This window comes from Paralichthys olivaceus, chromosome 14 (genome assembly GCF_024713975.1).
Source record: "Paralichthys olivaceus isolate ysfri-2021 chromosome 14, ASM2471397v2, whole genome shotgun sequence".
NCBI classification, from domain to species: Eukaryota; Metazoa; Chordata; class Actinopteri; order Pleuronectiformes; family Paralichthyidae; genus Paralichthys; species Paralichthys olivaceus.
The window spans coordinates 12,305,733-12,324,438 of record NC_091106.1 but is presented as its reverse complement, the minus strand read 5'-3'; the positions used below and the strand labels follow the sequence as shown (position 1 = coordinate 12,324,438).

Sequence of the window (18,706 nt, the reverse complement as noted above, 5' to 3'; positions counted from 1 at the left end):
AAATATATCTAAAACACCAAATTAATTAAAAGTCTGTACGGCACACACTCAGTCGAACGTTTAATCACAATCAATAACTGGCTGTTCAACAATCACACTCGGTGTGACCGAGAAGATAAAATGTGTTAACTTGGACCATTTCACTGGTCAAACGTAAACAGATTTATAAACATGGCAACCACTCGCATTGCAATTTTACAGAAATCACAGCACTGCCTTGAATTTCATCTCAAACATATAATGCACAAATAATAGCTACAAGTTGACCATTATAAAACAAATACAGCAGGTAAGTAAAAAAAATGGCTGAACTGTACAGACGCAAAGTAATAAGTTGGCCAAAAACAAGTCACAGTGAAACTTTCATAAAGTTATAATATGCATATATAATGTATAGAGGTTGGTGAAGAGCATTCAATGATGAATCTGATACAAAACTGAAGGTACAGGTGTAAACTCTGTAGGACAACAGTGTAAGTCACAGAGATAGAAAATAATAATAAAAAAAAAACCCTGCCTCAAATTTTGGCCGGTTGCATTTTGCTGTACACATACTTGAGATATATTACAACTCACAACATCCATGGTACACATCATGAAACAAAGTTTATTGCTGTGTAAGATGTATGTACACGTTTGGATTACAAAATAACTAGGCCTACTCTTTGGAGGTGAAAGAGTTCTTAGGAGCGCAGAACAGATCGGAGCTCCAGTGAGGCCACTAGCGGTGTCCATATTTGGCAGACCAGTCTGTTCGCCCGTGGATGGTGTGCACGGGCGGGCGAGGCAGCAGACCCGGGTTGCTCTTGTTGGCCAGCGGCATGTTGGCAGAGGTGTTTATCTGACTCCGGCCAGACCGCCATGTTGCATAATCTAAAATGACAATAAATATACAATGAAGACAGCAAGAACTAGAGGACACTCCTAGGTTGCTGGATAGTTAATAAAGTTCTTAACAGTTAAATTAGCATTACAGAAGCTCAAAGCTCTAAAATGTTCACTCACTTGATGCTGTTGATTCCATTGAAGGGCCCTGATGTCCTCTGTGACCAGCAGAACCACTGTCTTTTTTGTAAAACGATGGCATGTATCCACCTGGGATCGTATTTGTACCTGATATTTAAAACAAAGATCTGTTACATTTTGAACACCAGTGAAAAGAGAGAACGATGAGTTGTAGTGATGTTTCAATGTAAGATATTCTGGGATATTCACCATGAGCTCCTCTGCTTGGCAGAGTCCCTCCAAACGGAATACTACTGTTTCCCCAAACATGGCTTCCACTGAAGTCTTTACTGGCATTTATGGCGACATTCTTCTTTGTACTAATGCCTGACAGGAGATATAAAAAGATTTTAAAATGTTTTCCTCTTAAAGAATAAATAAATAAAACAGGAAGGGGTGAGGAATGAATTAAAACTGTTTATTAACAACTGCTCCTGGTTCTGCTAAGAAAAGACTTAAAAGATGCAGTTAATTACCAGGTAAATATCTGGACTGCCTCAGGTAATGTTGTTTAGCAGAGGCCGTTCTTGATGGCTCTTGATAGGCTGCAGTCTTGTTCAGGTTTAAAGGCGCATCTGCCTTTCCGCTCGGTCGACTAAAATCCAGAACAGTTCCATACCTGAAAGACAGAGGGCAGTCAGATCCTGTGTTGTATTCATGTCTTATATTACCACAGTGTTGAATCTGCCCTGATCATAACCTCACCTGCTCATTGCGTCCTCCTCCTGCCTCGGCTTCTCTGTGGAGAAGTGTTTTTTTCCCAGAATGCTTATTGATGTCAGATCTGGTTCTTCATACTCGTCCCAGTCTTCACCTTTAAGGTGACCGGTGCCATGGCCCCAACGGCGACGGCCTCCTTTAGGTTTCAGCTGATAGCTCAGTAGGTTGGCATTTTCTGACTCCTGTCGGGTTTGCTAGAAGAACATTAACAACATTACATGTTGGAAGAAACAACTTGGTCTGTTGTGTTTGTGTAATAATGGAGGCTGACAGGTACAGTAAATAGTATATTAGATGTTTACATCCAACAGCCAAGTGTATGTTACTCTTCCAGGCCCAGCCTCACCTTGCTCTGCAGACTTTTGTCTACGATGTAGGGAAGATGGCTCGGTGGAGATCCTTCGGTCGGATCCTGTTTCAGGATGTGCTTCGGCTGCTGTGCTCGCATCAGCTCTGCGTGCCGGTGGTATGCTGCAGCTTGGGCGGCAGCAGATACAGGGGATGGCTGGATCTGCTGAAGAGGCCTGGAGGGGGAGCAGTGTTGGTTGGGAGGGGGTGGCTGGGAGGGGGGGACAGGCTTGAGTAGCAGGGGCTGCTGCTGCAGCGTCTGTTGTGACTGCGAAGGTGCCTGCAGCGGCACAAGACCCGGCTGAGGTCGGCCCTGCTCCAGGATCTGCTGAGGGGTGCCCAGAGCCTGACCCACGTGGAAGTAGGAGTACCTGAGAGCCTGCATAGAGAAAACAAATTGGACAAACAACAGCTGTGTGTCAGTCTCTGTGTGTCGATGTTCAGCTGTTAAAATATTTCAACTGCAGGTCAGACTCTACTTGGGCAGAAGCTGGTCTCTTCTTGGGATCCCACAGAAGCAGATCGGTCATCAGATGGATGGCTTCAGGACTCGCATTAGGGATGAGAGTCTTCAGAATACTGGGAACACACTGAGGCCAACGGAAGTTCATAGCACTTGCCAGCTGAAATCCCTCCGGCCAATCGTTCTAGAAGGTAAAGACACATGCTGTCTCACGCTCCACATACAGTATATCTCCCCTGTTCACCTTGAGCTGAACTATATTTTATCCATGAGATTAAAATGCGGTTTTCCCTTTAGTTTGTGTTTCACTTGTTTAATCTTACCTTCTTTGGTGTACCCAGAACTTGGCAAATCTTGAAGATGGTGTCTACTTCACTGGAGCCTGGGAAAAGAGGCCTGAGGGTGTAAAGCTCAGCCATGATGCAGCCAACAGCCCACTGGTCTATGGGTGAACTGTAGGATGTGGATCTAAGGAGCACCTCAGGGGCTCGGTACCTGGTCAGATGAAGAGATGGGGCGGGGGCTTGAATGCGCTCAGCTATTACAAAAGCTTTTATTTAGGTCAAAGTATTAGTTGGCTACGTTCACTCACCATCTAGTCGATACATAGTCTGTGTACGGGGGTCGGGATCTGATCTCCCTGGCGAGCCCAAAGTCTGCTATTTTCACCAGCTCTGGGCCCATGCACAGGAGATTCTCAGGTTTCATGTCCCTGTGAAAAAACCCTAACAAAGACAAAATGCATGACTTTCTTAACTCAAAGAACATTAAGAACGTTAAGAATTATTGAGTCGTAACACAGACGTACCATGTTTGTGAATAAATGTAAGCCCCTGCAGTATCTGAAACATGATATTTCTCACAGCAGATTCAGGAAACAGACGAGTCCTGCAGCAGAAACGGAACAAAAACTCAATCAGTTACTCAAATTCAAGCATTTACAAAACATAGTTTAAAATTTCGAAATAATAATGCAAAAAGTAACAGCTTGACTCACCTGTCTTTCATTAGCTGATACAGATTTTCCTTCATGTACTCAAAGATAAAGTACAAGTGGTCATTTTCTCGAATCACCTCCTTCAGTTTGATCACATTCGCATGATTGAGTTTCTTTAAAGACTGAAAAAAACAAAGAGAGGTTGTGTAAGAGTGTGTGGAATACATAAACCAAAAAATAAATGTTAGGGAAAAAAGTGAAATCTAACCATGCTGGATAATACACACAAGTCACTGCAGCACATTCAGAAGCACAGCTTACAACTAGAAAACAAAACCCTCTTGGTAAAACATGGCTTGTGTAGTTTGGGGGTAAATGCTGCAAAACTAGGATTTATGCTCACAGTTTAAAAAGGGGGAAAATCAATAAAGTAATAGAAAGCAGGATGGAGATACGGTACACTGCTCCCATGCACTGGGATGATACAGGTTTAACCATGCTACAGTTTTAGTAAGGAGGAAAAGCTGTAAAGGGAGTTTGAGATATTATGGTGTGAGGTCATGCTGTAATTATAATCTACTCAGCGGGACTCTGGGGACCAGCGTGTTCTACACATTTTTTTGCTGCGTTTAAGGTTAAGCTCTAGGAAAGGGAGTGTGTGGGCCGGGGAAGGGAACCAGAGCTGAAAACTCAACAGCGCACGAGAATCACCTTCTACTCTCACAGCTGCTGTGTGACTCTGAGCTGCGAGGAAATTTAAACAGTAACAAACTGAGGTAGTGTGAGAAGAAACAACAGACAGCGGATTTATAATATCTGACAACTGAGGCCAGAACATAGAGAGTTGAACATATCGTCAGTGAATTATCCAATAATCATCAAATTATCGTGAGGTTATTTATAAATATACTGTCGACACCAAAAAAAAAAAAAATCTACCAAACAGAAACTTCAGTGATTGTGTAACTAAAATATTGATCACCTGGTCATAGCATTATGTGTAAAATTACATGTGACGACTTTATATATCAATCGGAAAACATTACTTTCACTTGAATAAATAAAAACATGAACTGATGTTAATGTTTTATTATTCAACTAACTTTTGACCTCATTAGATACTTGTACACTTCAACAATGTACTGTATATGTCAGCTTCAAATAAACAAAACTCATATTCACTCAAAATCCATTTTGTGTTTCCCTTCGCTCAGAACAAACATGATGAATAGATTTCCTTATTCTAAACATATTTTAGAAGTTAATATTTACAAGCTTGTTTCACTCCTCTACCATATTGTTTTAAATTTAGATGGTAATGCAGCAAACCTCAGTGATGTTTCATACCTACAACTGGAGAATGAATCCAAGACTGAAGAGTCAGTACAACATTATTATTTCAGGAACTCCCTGAAAGTTGATTTTGGGCAGATTTTTCCACAATCCTGCTGTTCTATTGAAATGTGTGAAACTTAAAAAAGTAGAACAGATTAACTCACCTTGACTTCACGGAGGTTCATACATTCATCCCAGGAGTAGAATTTTCTTTTCATTCTGAAAACATATTGTTCCTGTTCACCAATTTGTTGGAAAACTGCAGATCAGTATTTTTTGAAGCTGCTGTTAAGTCTAACAAACATAAAATAAAAGTCCCCTCCCAGGAAGTCACCCCACAATGTTTTCATAATCCCTGTCATAACGCTGGTTTTCAGAGAGAACAATACACAGTGAGACCTACACAATTCAAAATACTTACCTCTTTATGGCAACTAGTTCTCCTGACTCCAGACTGCGGCCAAGAATTACCGAGCCGTAGGTGCCATCCCCGAGCTGTCTGATGGTGGTGTATCTATTCATTGTGCTTGTCCTTCCATAGCAGTGTGTGGAGGCAGATAATAATAATTGGGCTGAAAATAAGAGATGTGTTCGGTTCCTGCTGCTGAATGCAACCAGATTTTCCTGTGACAACAGCAGAAGATCATGGGCAGAGCTGGAGGACTCATGGTGTCATGGACTTTCCTCCTTCTGGCTGAAAAGGTGGGAGATAGAATATTCAGAATAAGGTCAATAGTGGGAATATTGCTGCCCATGTAAACCTAGTGACTGTTAAATACTGCCTCACTGTCTATATTATATCTCTGAGCTACCTCATATAATAACTCTTGTGCAACTGATAACAAAAAAATTATAATTTGTGAATATTGATGACAAAAATCTGGCATAGTTAGGGAACTGATATCTAAGACCGTGTACAATTTTGGTAAAGCTCGAATTTAAGGGGACTGTGTTGGACCATGGTGGAGGTGTTCACTGTAATGCGTGCTCTAATTTTCAGTGCCACACAGTTTTGTTGGTTATAATAAGATTTGGGATAAGGATCAGAGCACTACTGCAAAGAATAACACAGCAAATGAAAGCCCCTCCCTCAAATCAAAAGGTATTTTGCTTTATGTTTCTTTGAATGTTGTTTTCACATTGATCTGCAGAAAAGACGAGGCTACTTCAGTCCCTGGGTTCAAGGTGGAATGATATCACAGTTTATGATCCAATATGAAATTTGCACAAGTCTGATCTGTGAAGTCTCATGTACACCCACTGCTCACTTAACAATAAGTGTAAACCACTGAGGACTCTATCCTGAAGTAGGAGACATCTTGTCAGAGTATTAAACTTCTGAAGGGATCTTCATAGTCCCAGATATAGGATTTATTTTTAATAAGGGAGAATATGTGTTTTCAACTAGCTTTCATTGAGATCACCCAAGTTGTTTGAAAGGAAAAAACCCAAATCACAATCACAGTAACACAGACATATTTAACACAAACACAAGATGCTGGTGCCTCCACGGAGAGGAGGATTCAACATGTTGAAGTTGAAACATCTTTAAGCTCAAGTGTCCTGTAGCACTAACATGTTTACCAAACAGGTGTTAACTAGCTAACACAGCTGCTGCCTGCTAAAGTAATAAAAGCTAACAGCCTGTACCTCCTTCCCCACCATGTTATTACCATGTTATTTATATTCTCTCGTGTTTGGTTCGTGTGTAGCTAACGTTAGCAGCCGTGAGTCTGGTTTGGTTAGTGAGAGAAAGCTAACGCAACGGTTGATTATCACTGAATGTCCTCCACTCTGTTAGCTCCGGTGGTTTAGCTAACACTACAGATGTGTTAAATGTGAACGAGGGGTCTGTGCAGTTAACAGATCGTTGACGTTGACAGTGTTGTGATGCTGCTGTTCTGGCCCTGATGCTTTTATTTATTTTACATGAACCGGTTTCCTCGCTAATAAATCAAAGTGCATCACTCACCCTCCTCCCGTCACATCGACAACAACACATAGCATCTGCGGTCAAATGGCTGAGCGGAATAATCTGCTCCCTGCGATCATCACCGCATCCCCAGTCTACCACACACATATACACACACACATACACAAACATACACACAAACACACTCATCTACACACAAACAGACGGTCAGTCAGGCCCTCTGATCATCGTACTCTCGCGTTGTTCTCTCGCGGTTTGATCCCAACAAATCACAGCACTCCAAAGATACAACAGGACTGAAAACATATACCGGCTTCTCTAGCTACACCGTGTCTAATATGATATTTGGCTTTTTGCTTGTTTCATTCACAAATTCACAAGCAACTAAACCCACAGCCGTGAGAGTGAGAAGTCGCAGTGAAACTTGGTAACGCAGACATTGATGAATAGCACGATGTTTAAGACAAATACTACGAACACGAGAGAGACTTCGGCGTAAAGCAAACACGGAAGTGAGTTAGGTCCTAATCTTGCTTTGCCTTCATCTTTGTCAAGTATCAGATGTACGGTGTGGAAGAAGGTCCAAAAGTGTTTACATTTACCTCCCAAAATATTTGGCTTTTTGCACAATGTGCAGGAAGACCAGTGGGAAGATAATAGACTGTCCACTTACAAGGACACATTCAATAATTCTCGAAAATGTTTTTTGTCATTTCGGGTAGTTCTTATCATGTACAAGTGTTTTGTTTAGTTCTTTGATGCAGTAAAAAATAGGGTGAAACACCATGATTGACAGTCGAGCATGTGTATCAGTGGGACCTTGCCATCGCTACTGTGCACTTTGGCTCCAAACTTCATCAACGGATCAAGATTTGTTTTGAATTTATTTACATTTGAATTATTTTTACTGCTTTTCTCTTTCGTGACTGATGTGCTTTTATTCAACTGCCTTCTCTGTTTGTTACAGACAATGCAGTTGTTTGTTACATTGTTAAGAACAGTGCTTTATAAATAAAGTTTATTGTTATTATTATTATAAGGTAGCAGCATTTTTATGCAGGATATTTTAGCTTGATTTCTAAAAGCGAGTGGAAACGCATCGTCCATCTTTATATACAGTCTATGCTAACACCGCTTTTCTTCATGATCTCCTCAATATATGGGGCCATAAACAAACAGCTGAAATCTTTTATAAGTCATAAAGAGCAATATGGGAAATCATGGTTACAAATGGCAAACACATCAACAGCTGAAACACGGCTGATAAATCGATCTTTCAGACCACCTGTGCAGTGGTGTTAATAAACCATCTTTCATAAATATTCTTTAATAATTGTGTGTCCAGACTGATTGTAGAGCATTTTCTATTTGCTTTTGTGGTAGAAGTCAATTTTGTATGATAGTGATGCAGTGTTTATACTAAAAGTACCATAACATTAAATTTAGCCTGAAAACATGACATTTAATGGACTAATGTGCTTTTCTCCATCTCTGACACACCCATTCATGCCTTTGTGGTATTTTCTCCCACACTGTCATTTTCTTTTACGGCTGCTTTCAAGAATCTGCCCAAATAATCCATTTACAACTTGCGGAACAAGTCAGTTTTGCCTGTGGACATGCTGTTCACACCACAGTTACTGGAAAAGACTCAACTCAAAGTCTCTGTGGCAACACTGAAGATATCAGTCAAGAGATTGCAGTTTAGTGTTGCTTTGGACATCAAAATGGCTAACTGATGGTTTTGGGGACACCAGCTCTTCAGTGACAAGCTAATTTCGATGATGTTTAATAATGTTCCTGACGAGGTGAAACTGTATCTTCAAGGAGCTGAGGAGGAAAGAATCCGCCCACCCTGTGAGCTGCTCAATGCTGAGGTGGGTCTCTGATTTAACTTATAGTTACATGGCTTAGGATGATCAAGTTAACCAATAATGCATGAGTGGCTAAGTTGGTGTCACAAGTGTTTATAGTTGTGATAGGAGCCAGTTTTGCAGGTCTGTGAACACCTCACACCAACATTTGTTTAGTTCTTATGAATGACATGTTTTGGTGAAACACTTCACAAGACTCATTCATCTCAACTTGCTTATTTAGAGCTGGAGCACCAAATAGTACTGTTTCATTCATTTAGTCTTTTGATATACACTCAGGAACTCACAACACTTCAGTCACTTTATAAATGTATGCATTTTATGCATTCCATGCATGGAAGCAACAAAGTGGCTGGATAACGCCCCTTAACAGTTTTGAAAATCAAAGTTATTTAAACTTTGTCGTAGATGAATGAAATTGTAACTGTGCCAGACATCATCAGAGATTTCACACGTTTGGTAAGAGTCCAGGTCTGAAAACATCTGCAGTCCAAATTAGTCTTGGTCATAGCGCCACCTAGTGGGCATAGGAGATTTCAAATCATCACTTTGATATAAATTCTCTTTGTGAAATCTCTTAGAGAGAGTCGGTTCTTGCACACATTTCGAGCAAATGAACAGAATCTGTTTCAGCTACTTTCAATGCTAAACGCACAGCCATTAAGTTTTTGCTCAACTGAGTATGTGTGTGTGCGAGAGTAAGAGAGAGAAAGAGAGAGACTAGAACGCAGAACCTAGTGGTGGAGTTTATCAATAATTTCTAATCCTGAGGTCAGCACTGCTAGTGTTTCCTGATATTCTCAGTTCACTGCTGCAGAGCAGTGTCTCCGTCTCTTTCTATCCTTGCATTAGTCGCTGTTATTGAAATGTTAAACTGCATCATTGCCGAGCTACAGGAATGAATCCATGTGCATGTGTTGATCCATTCACACAGCAGAGGAGCCTGCTCCTCCACGACCCAACAGGTTTTAAACCATGTCTCCAAAAAACACACGCGCTTTTTCCAGGCATCATTTCCTGATCAAGTGACAGTGCAGTGAGATGGAAGTTATTTGAGCTGAGACAGAAACACCGCAGGTCCCGTGTGACAGACAGCAGGCCGCCTCTTCCATACTTCCCCCTCTTCTCCCCTCCTCTCCTCTCCGTCTCGAACTTCCTCACACTCGGCCTGACTTCCTGTGAAGCTCCGGGCCTCTCAGCGTCATGGCTGCGTTCCTGCGAGCTCGTAAATTTGTCCGTAGTGTTGTTCGCTTCTCCGACCGTGAACTGTAAGAAGCTAGTGTCGAACGCGTGTGAGGACAAAAGACTAAGAGCTGCAGATTGTGCCGCCATGGTGGGTCACCGTGCTTTAACCTCGTTATTCACGGGGAAACGAATTAGCCAGCGAGCTAGCCAGCTAGCCGAAGTAGCTAGCGTTACCTGCGTGTCCACCTGTAGTCCCCCAGCGCGACGTGTCTCCGCGGGATTGACTACAAACTGTTGAGCAAACTGTGGCATGTTTCTGTGACCTCAACCTATCGACACGTCCATTTTATGAGCGACACTCACGAGTCTGTAGCACAAATAGTTCATTTAGTTTAGCTGGTGTTAGCATAACCGTGTGTGTAGCCACTCAGATTTATCACAGAGGCTTTCGGAGCTATTTTTAACGTCAACAGCTTTTGAACAGTAAAGAATCAGTTACTGTAGTAAAAACACTAATACAACTCTGTAAATGTACTCCAAGGCATGTCAAAGTCCTGAACTGAAAGAATATATAGAATTCAATTTAATAATTTAACAAAGCTGTTAGAATAATCAGGAAATGAATGTATTTCTAGTAAATGTCTTTAAAGGTCCAGTGTGTAAGATTTACGTGAAAGGGATCTATTTATTTAATGTAGAATAATCCTGAGGATGCTTTCACTAGTTTTTTTTAAATCCAAATTGGATGAATTGTAGTTTTCTTTACCCCAGAAAAGAACCTTTATATTCAAATACTTTATATTTACATTGAGGGGGTCCTCCCTATGGAGGCGGCCATGTTTTTTTTTACATTAGTCCAGACTGGACAAACTAAACAACTTTTGAGTTTTCATGACATTTGAAGCTACCACAGGTTCTTTTTCATGTTTGGAAGGGGAGGGTGAGGTGAAGGGTGTTCAGCTGCAACATGAAACTTCACCACTTGATATCATTAAATTCTACACACTGTACCTTTAAAGCAAACACAGTCTCCCTCTGAGTGCTTATATAAGTACATCTTTTATTATTGATTATTTGTCCTGTGTAAACAGCTTTCGATTGACGTGGATCTTATTTTCAACTATTATATATTAAGTCAGACCTGATTAATTTCTTGATTGAGCTGTAAAACAGTGATTAAAGGTATTCAATGCAGAATAATCGCCCCATTTTATGTAATAAAAAGTAAGTTGAACAACAGCTAGCTATAAATAGTGTTGTAGATATAGTAACTTAGTTGGGGACTAAATGTATAAAGTAGCATGACAAGAAAATAAGTAAAGATCCTCAGTTTTATACTTTACAATGCATTATTTCCCTCATCTAACGTCACATGTGATGGCTGAAAAATAATTGGGGATTTGGTGATTTATCTTCATGACATGCACACACCACACTGAAATGTTGAGTGACTAGGTTGTGCAGTGGACTACAAAAACAACATGTAACACAGATAATATAAACTGAATGTGCATCACAAGAGTTTAAAACAAAAAACACATTTGCAACACAACATTTACTCTTAGTGTTTTCACCTGGGGAACCTCACGTGCAAAAAAACAGCACATACAAAACTTAACAGAAAACTGCAGCAGTAAATAAATGAGTAAAATGTGAATGTAACAGGTTTGATGAATTTAATTAATGCTTCACCTTTTTGTGGTAAAGGCTGAAGAAGATGCAGATATTGGAGCAACAGTAGAGGATGAAGATGAAGGTTCAACTGACCCACACCTTCAGGTGAGAAATCATGACTAATGTTTTGTTTTCTAGTCTCTACAATTTTTTATTTGATATTAATGTGAATTCCACTTATGTCTCAGCCCTTCTGGATATGATGTACCTTTCCTCTGTTGAGCTGTTTAATGAATCAATTCTCACAGTTTTCTTTCTAAAGCATTGATGAGAACAATGAAGCTCACGACTTTTTTGACACTTTTAAATGTGTTGCAGCAGGAGCTCAATGCATTCAGAGCTCAGTGGGTGTCCGAACTCAAACCGAACTCCGCAGCGAGTGACCGACTGCTGCGAGCCAAAGGTCTGAGGAGGAGCCAGGAAATTGCTCAGGAGGAGAAAGTAAGTTGCGAAATGATTTCTTAAGGTTTAGGTCCATCACTTTCTGTGTTGTGGAGTGCTGTCACTGAAATGTAAAGAGCTGTGGAATGACTGAGATGAGTCATCTTCCCTCAGGCCACAGAGCTGTTCTTGAGAGCTGTTCAGGAAGAGCAGAATGGAGCTGTCTATGAGGGTACGTTTGAGAGGACAGATTTCTTAGAAATGAACCAGTCCCATAGTGCACAGGCTCACAGAGTCAGCGACTTCTTTTCAATAATTTCTTAAAGGTTCAGTGTGTAAGATTTAGGTGAAAGGATTTTTTGGCAGAAATTGAATATGAAATAATCCTAGTGATGTTTTCACTGGTGTATTTCATCTAAATTGTATGAATTGGTGTTTTCTTTAGCCTAGAAGGGGCCCTTTATATTTAAATACTTTATATTTACATTGAGGGGGGTCTCTTTGTGGAGGCCTCCATGGTTTTTTCTGTCGTTCAAACTGGACAAACTAAAACTTGGGTTCTCTTTCCTGTTTGGAAGGGGAGGGTGAGATGAGGAATATTCAGGTGCAACATGCAGCTTCACCACTAGATGTCACTAAATTCTACACACTACCTTTAAAACCCATTTATATAGACTTACCTTCATATGATGTCCTGTTGTTACTTTTTTTATTTTTTCGTTTTCACTTTTTATTTTTCTTGTTGATTTGTTTGTATTCTCATATTACTGTTTTTATTTGTTCAAGTTTTCATGTGATTTATTCATTTAATTTGAACACTATCTGGTTTCCGACCACCTAAACGTGGTTGTCTGGCCTTCTTGTTACATTGCATCCAGCTGATTGTTGTTTCTCTTATCTTTACTTTTCTTGCTTTGCTGTCAAAGCACTTTGTTAACTCTGTTTTTGAAAAGTGCTATATACACAAAAGTTTATTATTATTATTAGAGTTCATCAGCTCGTGGAAAATTCCACAAAATATATATTTCTTAAAACAGGTATTTCTAACCATCAGTTATTGTCTTAAATTAAATGTGAATGATTTAATTCAGTGGTTATAGAACAGAAAGTAGTTTGAAATCCATTTAGGTTTGTAAAGTCAGTATGAAAAATCAAAAAGCTCAATTTCTTGAGCTTTTTCATTTGCATCTTCTTCCCTATTCATGATTTGATGCCTTAACTTCCAGCTATCAAGTTCTACCGCATGGCTATGCAGCTTGTGCCTGACATCGAGTTTAAAATCAACTACAGCCGTCCTCTGGATGCAGATTTAGTTGGAGGAAACTAGTAAGTTGCCTTTTTTTGGATGTCATCTATTGATTCATCTAATCTAAGTCTGCAATGTTTCAACACGCAGCGAAAAAAAATCTGCTCTATTTTTCCCAAACACATCAAGTGAATCCCTTCAGATTTGGCAGAAACATCCGGTTGGACTCGAGAATTTAATAATTAGAATGTGGTGATCAAAAGTCAAAATCATTGGATTTCACAACCTATATTTTTGATGTAACTCAAGAATGCATACAGTTATGACAATATACTCTGATACCTTTCATCCTAATTTTTAGATTTTGATCTCTATTAACAGAATAGCTGTGTTAATATTTTAAACAATTAGCGAATCAGATGCTTAAGTTGTCAGACAGTTATTTTTCCATGTCTGGAAATTGATTGACATCGTTTGCAGCAATAATGAGAAAAAGCAGTAGTCTCACTTCTTAAATTGAGCATATCATTTTATTTTTTGCAGCATGGAGGACAGTGATGTTGAAGGTGACATTGAAGATCTGCTTTCCTACTTTGAGCAGCAATTCACCTTGGAAAGCTCATTTCCAAAGATCTGCACTCCTGAGTTGGAAACGACTCAGATGCACATTTCAGGTAAAGAAAACTGTTGTCTGTTGTTTTATTAGATTGAAACATGTAAAGTCATTACAACATTTTATTAATTATAACAAATTTCTTTCCTGATTTATCTGAATGCAGACTTGCCACGGGAAATCCTGATGTATATATTCCGTTGGGTTGTGTCAAGTGATCTGGACATGCGAGCCCTGGAGCAGCTCTCTTTGGTTTGCCGGGGGTTTTATATTTGTGCAAGGTGAGCTCTGCTGTCATAACAGATTAGATGTGCAACAGTTTGTTCACCAACAGTTTGTTGACCAACGGTTTGTTGACCAACAGTTTGTTCACCAACAGTTTGTTCACCAACAGTTTGTTCACCAACAGTTTGTTAACCAACAGTTTGTTTTTCACAGAGATTGCATTTTATGTCACATTTTCTCTGCACAATAGACCCACTTATTAAAATCCAATTATGTGTATATATTTTTAGGTTCACTCAATATTTACAACTCCATTATCACTTTTAATTTCTCTCCAGAGACCCAGAGCTGTGGCGATCAGCCTGTTTACGAGTGTGGGGACGGAACTGCACCAAACTTGTTCCCTTCAACTCCTGGAGGGAAATGTTTCTGCAAAGGCCACACGTCCGTTTTGATGGTAATGAATGATTTTATTAAATACAAATCTAGACTCTGCTCCTTCATAGTTTGAGACCAGTACTGATTAAATATATATTTCTCAGATCAAACTAGTGTATCATATATCCAGGTCCATGGTCCAAAATGTAGTGTGAAGCTGCAGTTTCGACTGTGGTTGCTCTGAAAAGAACAGACTTTATTATCACTGTTGATCAACACAACCACAAAAAATGCACTGGATTTGGTTTTTTTTGATACTCATCCACAAACGCATTTTATAATTTATTAATTAAAATGTATTTGATCTAAAATCAAATGTCTGAAATTGCAGTTGCATAATATTGCCAATAGAAATAGTATTTGACTGATCTTGATGTTGCTTCTGTAAGTTAATGAGGTCAAATGGTGCTGCCAGTGCACTAATGAATTACTGCTCTACTGCTACCTCACTGTTCAGCCAGTGAAAAGCTATTACTGGATGTTGAACTTTGCATATTATTTTCACAGGTGTCTATATCAGCAAGACATCATACATTCGTCAAGGAGAGCAATCACTGGACGGATTTTACAGGGCCTGGCACCATGTTGAGTTTTACAGGTACACATTGTTGACTTTAATCATTATATTTTATTGTAAGTTGTATAGATATCTAAGCTAAGTGTTCTTTCTTTTCATAGGTACCTCCGGTTCTTCCCTGATGGAAAAGTCATGATGCTGACCACCCCTGAGGACCCTCTGTCCGTCATTCCTCGCTTGCGTACCAGGAACACCAGGTCAGACTCCTCAGTTTTCTACTATCTCAGCAAAAAAAAAAGATTTGCTGTGCTGAATACCTATTTTTTCATTTCACAGAATAGATTCTCTTCTGCTCGGTCATTTCCGTCTGTCACAGGAGGCAGACAATCAAACCAAAGTTTTTGCTGTTGTCTGCAAGAAAAAGGAGGAGGTGAGAAAAAATATATACATACTCATAATTTTAGACTAAGCATTGCAGTAATTTTAGATTTAAGTTGAAATTTTCCTCTCATACTCAATCCACTTACTATTCAGAAAAAAGTCATGAGTAAAGAAAGTAAAGAAACAAATGAATTATTCCAGCAGTTCAGTAAAAGACTGTGTCATTTTACTGAGTAACATGTAAATACTTACCTTTTCCCCAGTTTTTCAAGAACCATTTTAAGTAAAACCCTCATCAGTCAGTTTAAAGCTCACGTTGTAAACTGCATAATTCTTTTACAGAAAGGGTCCGAGTTTCAAAAGAATCGGTTCTGCAGGCGGAACCCAGCCACCGAGTCTGAGCACATCTTCCACGTGGGACTGCATCTGTCCTCTGGGGGGCGCCAGAGTTTCAGTAAGCTGGTGTGGATCCACCACTCCTGTCACGTCACCTACAAGTAAGACACACAAGCATCCATCATTGTGGATCAGTCAAATTATTTCACTTATTTGTTTGAAAGTTGACGTGAATCCTGTTTTCAGGGTGACCGGGGAAGCGGTTGTCACTGCGTTTGACCTGGACAGGATGTACACCCCCTTCTCCTTTGCACGTGTGAAGAGTTACACTGCTTTCTCCGAGCAGCCTCTGTAAGCAGCATGGAGACGTGCATGTGACCCACAGAGATCACAGCAAACAACATTTAATAAAATGCATACTTCTCAGCCGGTGTAATTTGTGCTGCAGCTGGATAATATATTAATTTAACCCTCACGTTTCCTTCGCGCGAGCATGTTATGTTTCAGGTTTACATGATAGAGAACTACTTATTTTCTGATTTCAGAAATGAAAGCAATGTGCTGAGAGCTAAAATAATTAGCCACCTTTCCCCCACCCGTTCTGAGCAATGAATGTTTCTACTGTTGTTGTCTCATGGTGCACTTTCTCCCTCTAATAATCAGTGGTGAACAGAACATGATCTTGTCATTTGTTTTATTTTAAATGACTGGTATGGACAAACACAACACAAAAATACACTGGGGACATTTCAGAATAAGTTATTACAACAAAAATGAAACATGCCTGTAGTGATATGTAACCGCATATCTTCACTGGATTTACTTCACTCAAGGACAAATTTGCGTCCGGCGACCCTGATGCTATCCTGCATGTGAAAATATGATCCATCTCTGTGAAATTCTAGACGTCCTATTACACAACCTTAGTGAAAGACATTGATGATGTGATGTCAGACTTCTGCATCATTTGTCTTCTTGCGGAGGACACACAGGGTCATAATCCATGTATTAGATTTTCTGGGAACCAAGCACGGACAGATCAAACAGGATTTGCAGAGGGGAAAAAAACAAATGTGAAAGTTGTATTGGATTAGGCTAAAAGTGATTTGTGGCTTGCTGGTTTGGTTTTTCAAGAAAGAAAATCATAGTCTGTAGCAAATTACAATAAGTAAATCCTGGTGTATATGAACAGCTGTTGCTACTATTGTTATGAGTTAGAAAAGGAAAAAATATGGAGAAAATTAAACTATACAAAATAAAGAAAAAATAAAATTCTATAAAACAGATGTTCTTGTTTACAGCCTTAAATTTGATATAATGCTGAAATTGAATTTCACAAGATTGTACTTTGTTTTAATGTTATGCTTGTGTTCTTATTGTTACTGGCCCTGTTTAATTTTCATCTGTCAGAGCTAAAGCATCTTAGAATAATTTATTTTAATCACTAAAAATCCTGAAAAATGAGAAAATACGTGATATGAGATTAGAGTTTACTTGATCAGCACTGTGATGAATTCATCATTTATACTTCAAATGTACACAGATCTGATCTACAGAGTGTGGCATGCACATCTACAGCAAACTGATCTGGTGGTTAAAGCTTCCTGAAAATCCCTCTCAGTTGCTTTTAACAGACTCGGACCAGTTGGGATGAGAATAAAGAAAACAAATAAATGCTGCTTCTCTACTGCTTTCAGTGAAAAACCTGGACTCCCACCCTGCCCCCCTCTGTCTCTAAGGCCTCTCTAAGACTAAGGCCTCTGTCAAATCAGTGAGTGAGGCTTTGTTTGTGCTGCAGACACGTAACACTCACAAACAGCTGCTCTGTCCTCCAAACGTGTGCTCTGTGTGCATCAAGTCTGCACACAGCACTGATGAGGAGGAGGTCACAGTGATGCCACTTTAGAGTCGAGGACTGAGGGGAGTGAAGGTGTGGTGCTGTCACACTGTAGAGACAACAGGCCTGAGAGAGCAGCCGCCACACCAGGTTTACAGACCCTGTTGGGGCATTATTACCAAAAATGACAAGAATTCCTGCAGTCCCTGTCTTATCATTATTGCTCACAAAGAGTTAGCTGCTGACACCAGTACTGAGAAAACAGAAATAAACATGTTCGACTGGAAGAGGCGTTAATTGCAGGTTTTGGCGGCGTCTCTTTGGCCTCATGTCTCTCTCTAAAGTCAAACATGTTAACTCACGTTGTCCTAACTATCACCACAATCACAAAGAGGACTTACCAATGAGTGAGAAAGGAAAAAAGTAACAACACCAAGGATAGTTTTGTGTCATTTTTAGTGGAACAATGAAGCTGCTGTCATTTCTGAAGAAGTATAATAATTAAAAGCTTTTCAGGATTATGATGTGACAATTTATTATATCAGCAAAACAAATCTTTAAAACTATGAGCACTACAAAAGATGGATTTTACATGATCAGGGGCAAAAAACAAATGCATACTAATATTTTTGTTAGATATAGAATTAGCAAGAGGGAAACAGCCCTGTGTTACTATTTTTAATAATTCAACATTCATACAGTCTTGAATATCTGAAAAAACATCTGGAGGCCACTCGTCTTTCTCTTGTTCTCTTGTCAAAACTGGATACATCACATTTATTCATTTTTTTCCAAATATGAAAATTAGGTTTTTAAATATTATGGAGATATCTAAACCTGAGAAAATAAACAAAGTGAGCTTTATGAATGTTTTTTTGTCTTCATCTCTGAATCTCATATTTCCCCCAAATCTCCTTACAATATTTCCCCAAACCTATTCACAGTCATTTTATGCAAGTTGCAGGAAAGTAATACACATAATAAAATGAAATTGAATAGACTTTGTCATTTTATTCTTGGTTGTCATAATAATAATAATGTTTACCAATGAAAATAGTATATTTTCTTTAACATTTGTTGACACTATCATGTTTCTCTAAAATAGTCTCCATTACTTCCAGTTAATATCAGTGTATTAGAGCTACTTAGCCTGACATCTTATTCATTAAAAAGTGGATTCAGCTGAATGCTAACATTATCACTTAAACATGCTGACTTTGTTAGTGCAATGATGTTTAGTTTGTTAGCATGCTAACAT

At 39.4% G+C, this 18,706-nt stretch overlaps 2 protein-coding genes and 1 long non-coding RNA gene across 6 annotated transcripts; 2 read left to right on the top strand and 1 right to left on the bottom strand.

The window, feature by feature from the left end:
• Positions 1-47: 47 nt before the first annotated feature.
• On the bottom strand, positions 48-7,028 carry cilk1 (ciliogenesis associated kinase 1). Its single transcript, XM_020098180.2, has 14 exons — positions 6,781-7,028; positions 5,230-5,502; positions 4,973-5,027; positions 3,534-3,655; positions 3,345-3,424; positions 3,129-3,261; positions 2,860-3,031; positions 2,553-2,720; positions 2,072-2,452; positions 1,711-1,919; positions 1,482-1,624; positions 1,216-1,332; positions 1,006-1,113; positions 48-873 (listed from the first exon to the last, which is right to left on the bottom strand). Exons 2-14 carry the CDS (start codon positions 5,328-5,330, stop codon positions 722-724), a joined length of 1,941 nt encoding a protein of 646 aa, XP_019953739.2. The 5' UTR covers positions 5,331-5,502; positions 6,781-7,028; the 3' UTR covers positions 48-721.
• On the top strand, positions 2,588-4,457 carry LOC138413626 (uncharacterized). The gene is made up of 2 exons (XR_011246030.1): positions 2,588-2,727; positions 2,878-4,457. It is a non-coding gene; the product is annotated as an uncharacterized lncRNA (long non-coding RNA).
• A 1,407-nt stretch (positions 7,029-8,435) lies between the features above and the next one.
• On the top strand, positions 8,436-16,897 carry fbxo9 (F-box protein 9). Of its 4 annotated transcripts, none has more exons than XM_020096973.2 (13): positions 8,436-8,618; positions 11,508-11,579; positions 11,796-11,915; positions 12,030-12,087; positions 13,082-13,181; positions 13,645-13,775; positions 13,881-13,995; positions 14,278-14,396; positions 14,885-14,975; positions 15,056-15,151; positions 15,231-15,324; positions 15,618-15,772; positions 15,858-16,897. In XM_020096973.2, exons 1-13 carry the CDS (start codon positions 8,523-8,525, stop codon positions 15,964-15,966), a joined length of 1,356 nt encoding a protein of 451 aa, XP_019952532.2. In that variant the 5' UTR covers positions 8,436-8,522; the 3' UTR covers positions 15,967-16,897. The 4 variants fall into 4 exon arrangements, with proteins under 4 accessions (XP_019952532.2, XP_019952523.2, XP_019952549.1 ...); XM_020096964.2 differs by having other exon boundaries at positions 11,793-11,915; XM_020096990.2 differs by lacking the exon at positions 8,436-8,618 and adding an exon at positions 9,658-9,948 and having other exon boundaries at positions 11,793-11,915.
• Positions 16,898-18,706: the final 1,809 nt, after the last annotated feature.

Excerpts from the sequence above, each read along its gene's own strand:
- cilk1 (XM_020098180.2), bottom strand. The coding sequence starts at position 5,330 with ATGAATAGATACACCACCATCAGACAGCTCGGGGATGGCACCTACGGC. Across the intron at positions 3,425-3,533 it reads TATCAGCTAATGAAAGACAG|GACTCGTCTGTTTCCTGAAT; the intron begins GTGAGTCAAGCT and ends TTTCTGCTGCAG. Across the intron at positions 2,721-2,859 it reads TTCTGGGTACACCAAAGAAG|AACGATTGGCCGGAGGGATT; the intron begins GTAAGATTAAAC and ends TTTACCTTCTAG.
- fbxo9 (XM_020096964.2), top strand. The coding sequence starts at position 8,523 with ATGATGTTTAATAATGTTCCTGACGAGGTGAAACTGTATCTTCAAGGA. Across the intron at positions 12,088-13,081 it reads GAATGGAGCTGTCTATGAGG|CTATCAAGTTCTACCGCATG; the intron begins GTACGTTTGAGA and ends CTTAACTTCCAG. Across the intron at positions 15,325-15,617 it reads TCTGCAAGAAAAAGGAGGAG|AAAGGGTCCGAGTTTCAAAA; the intron begins GTGAGAAAAAAT and ends ATTCTTTTACAG.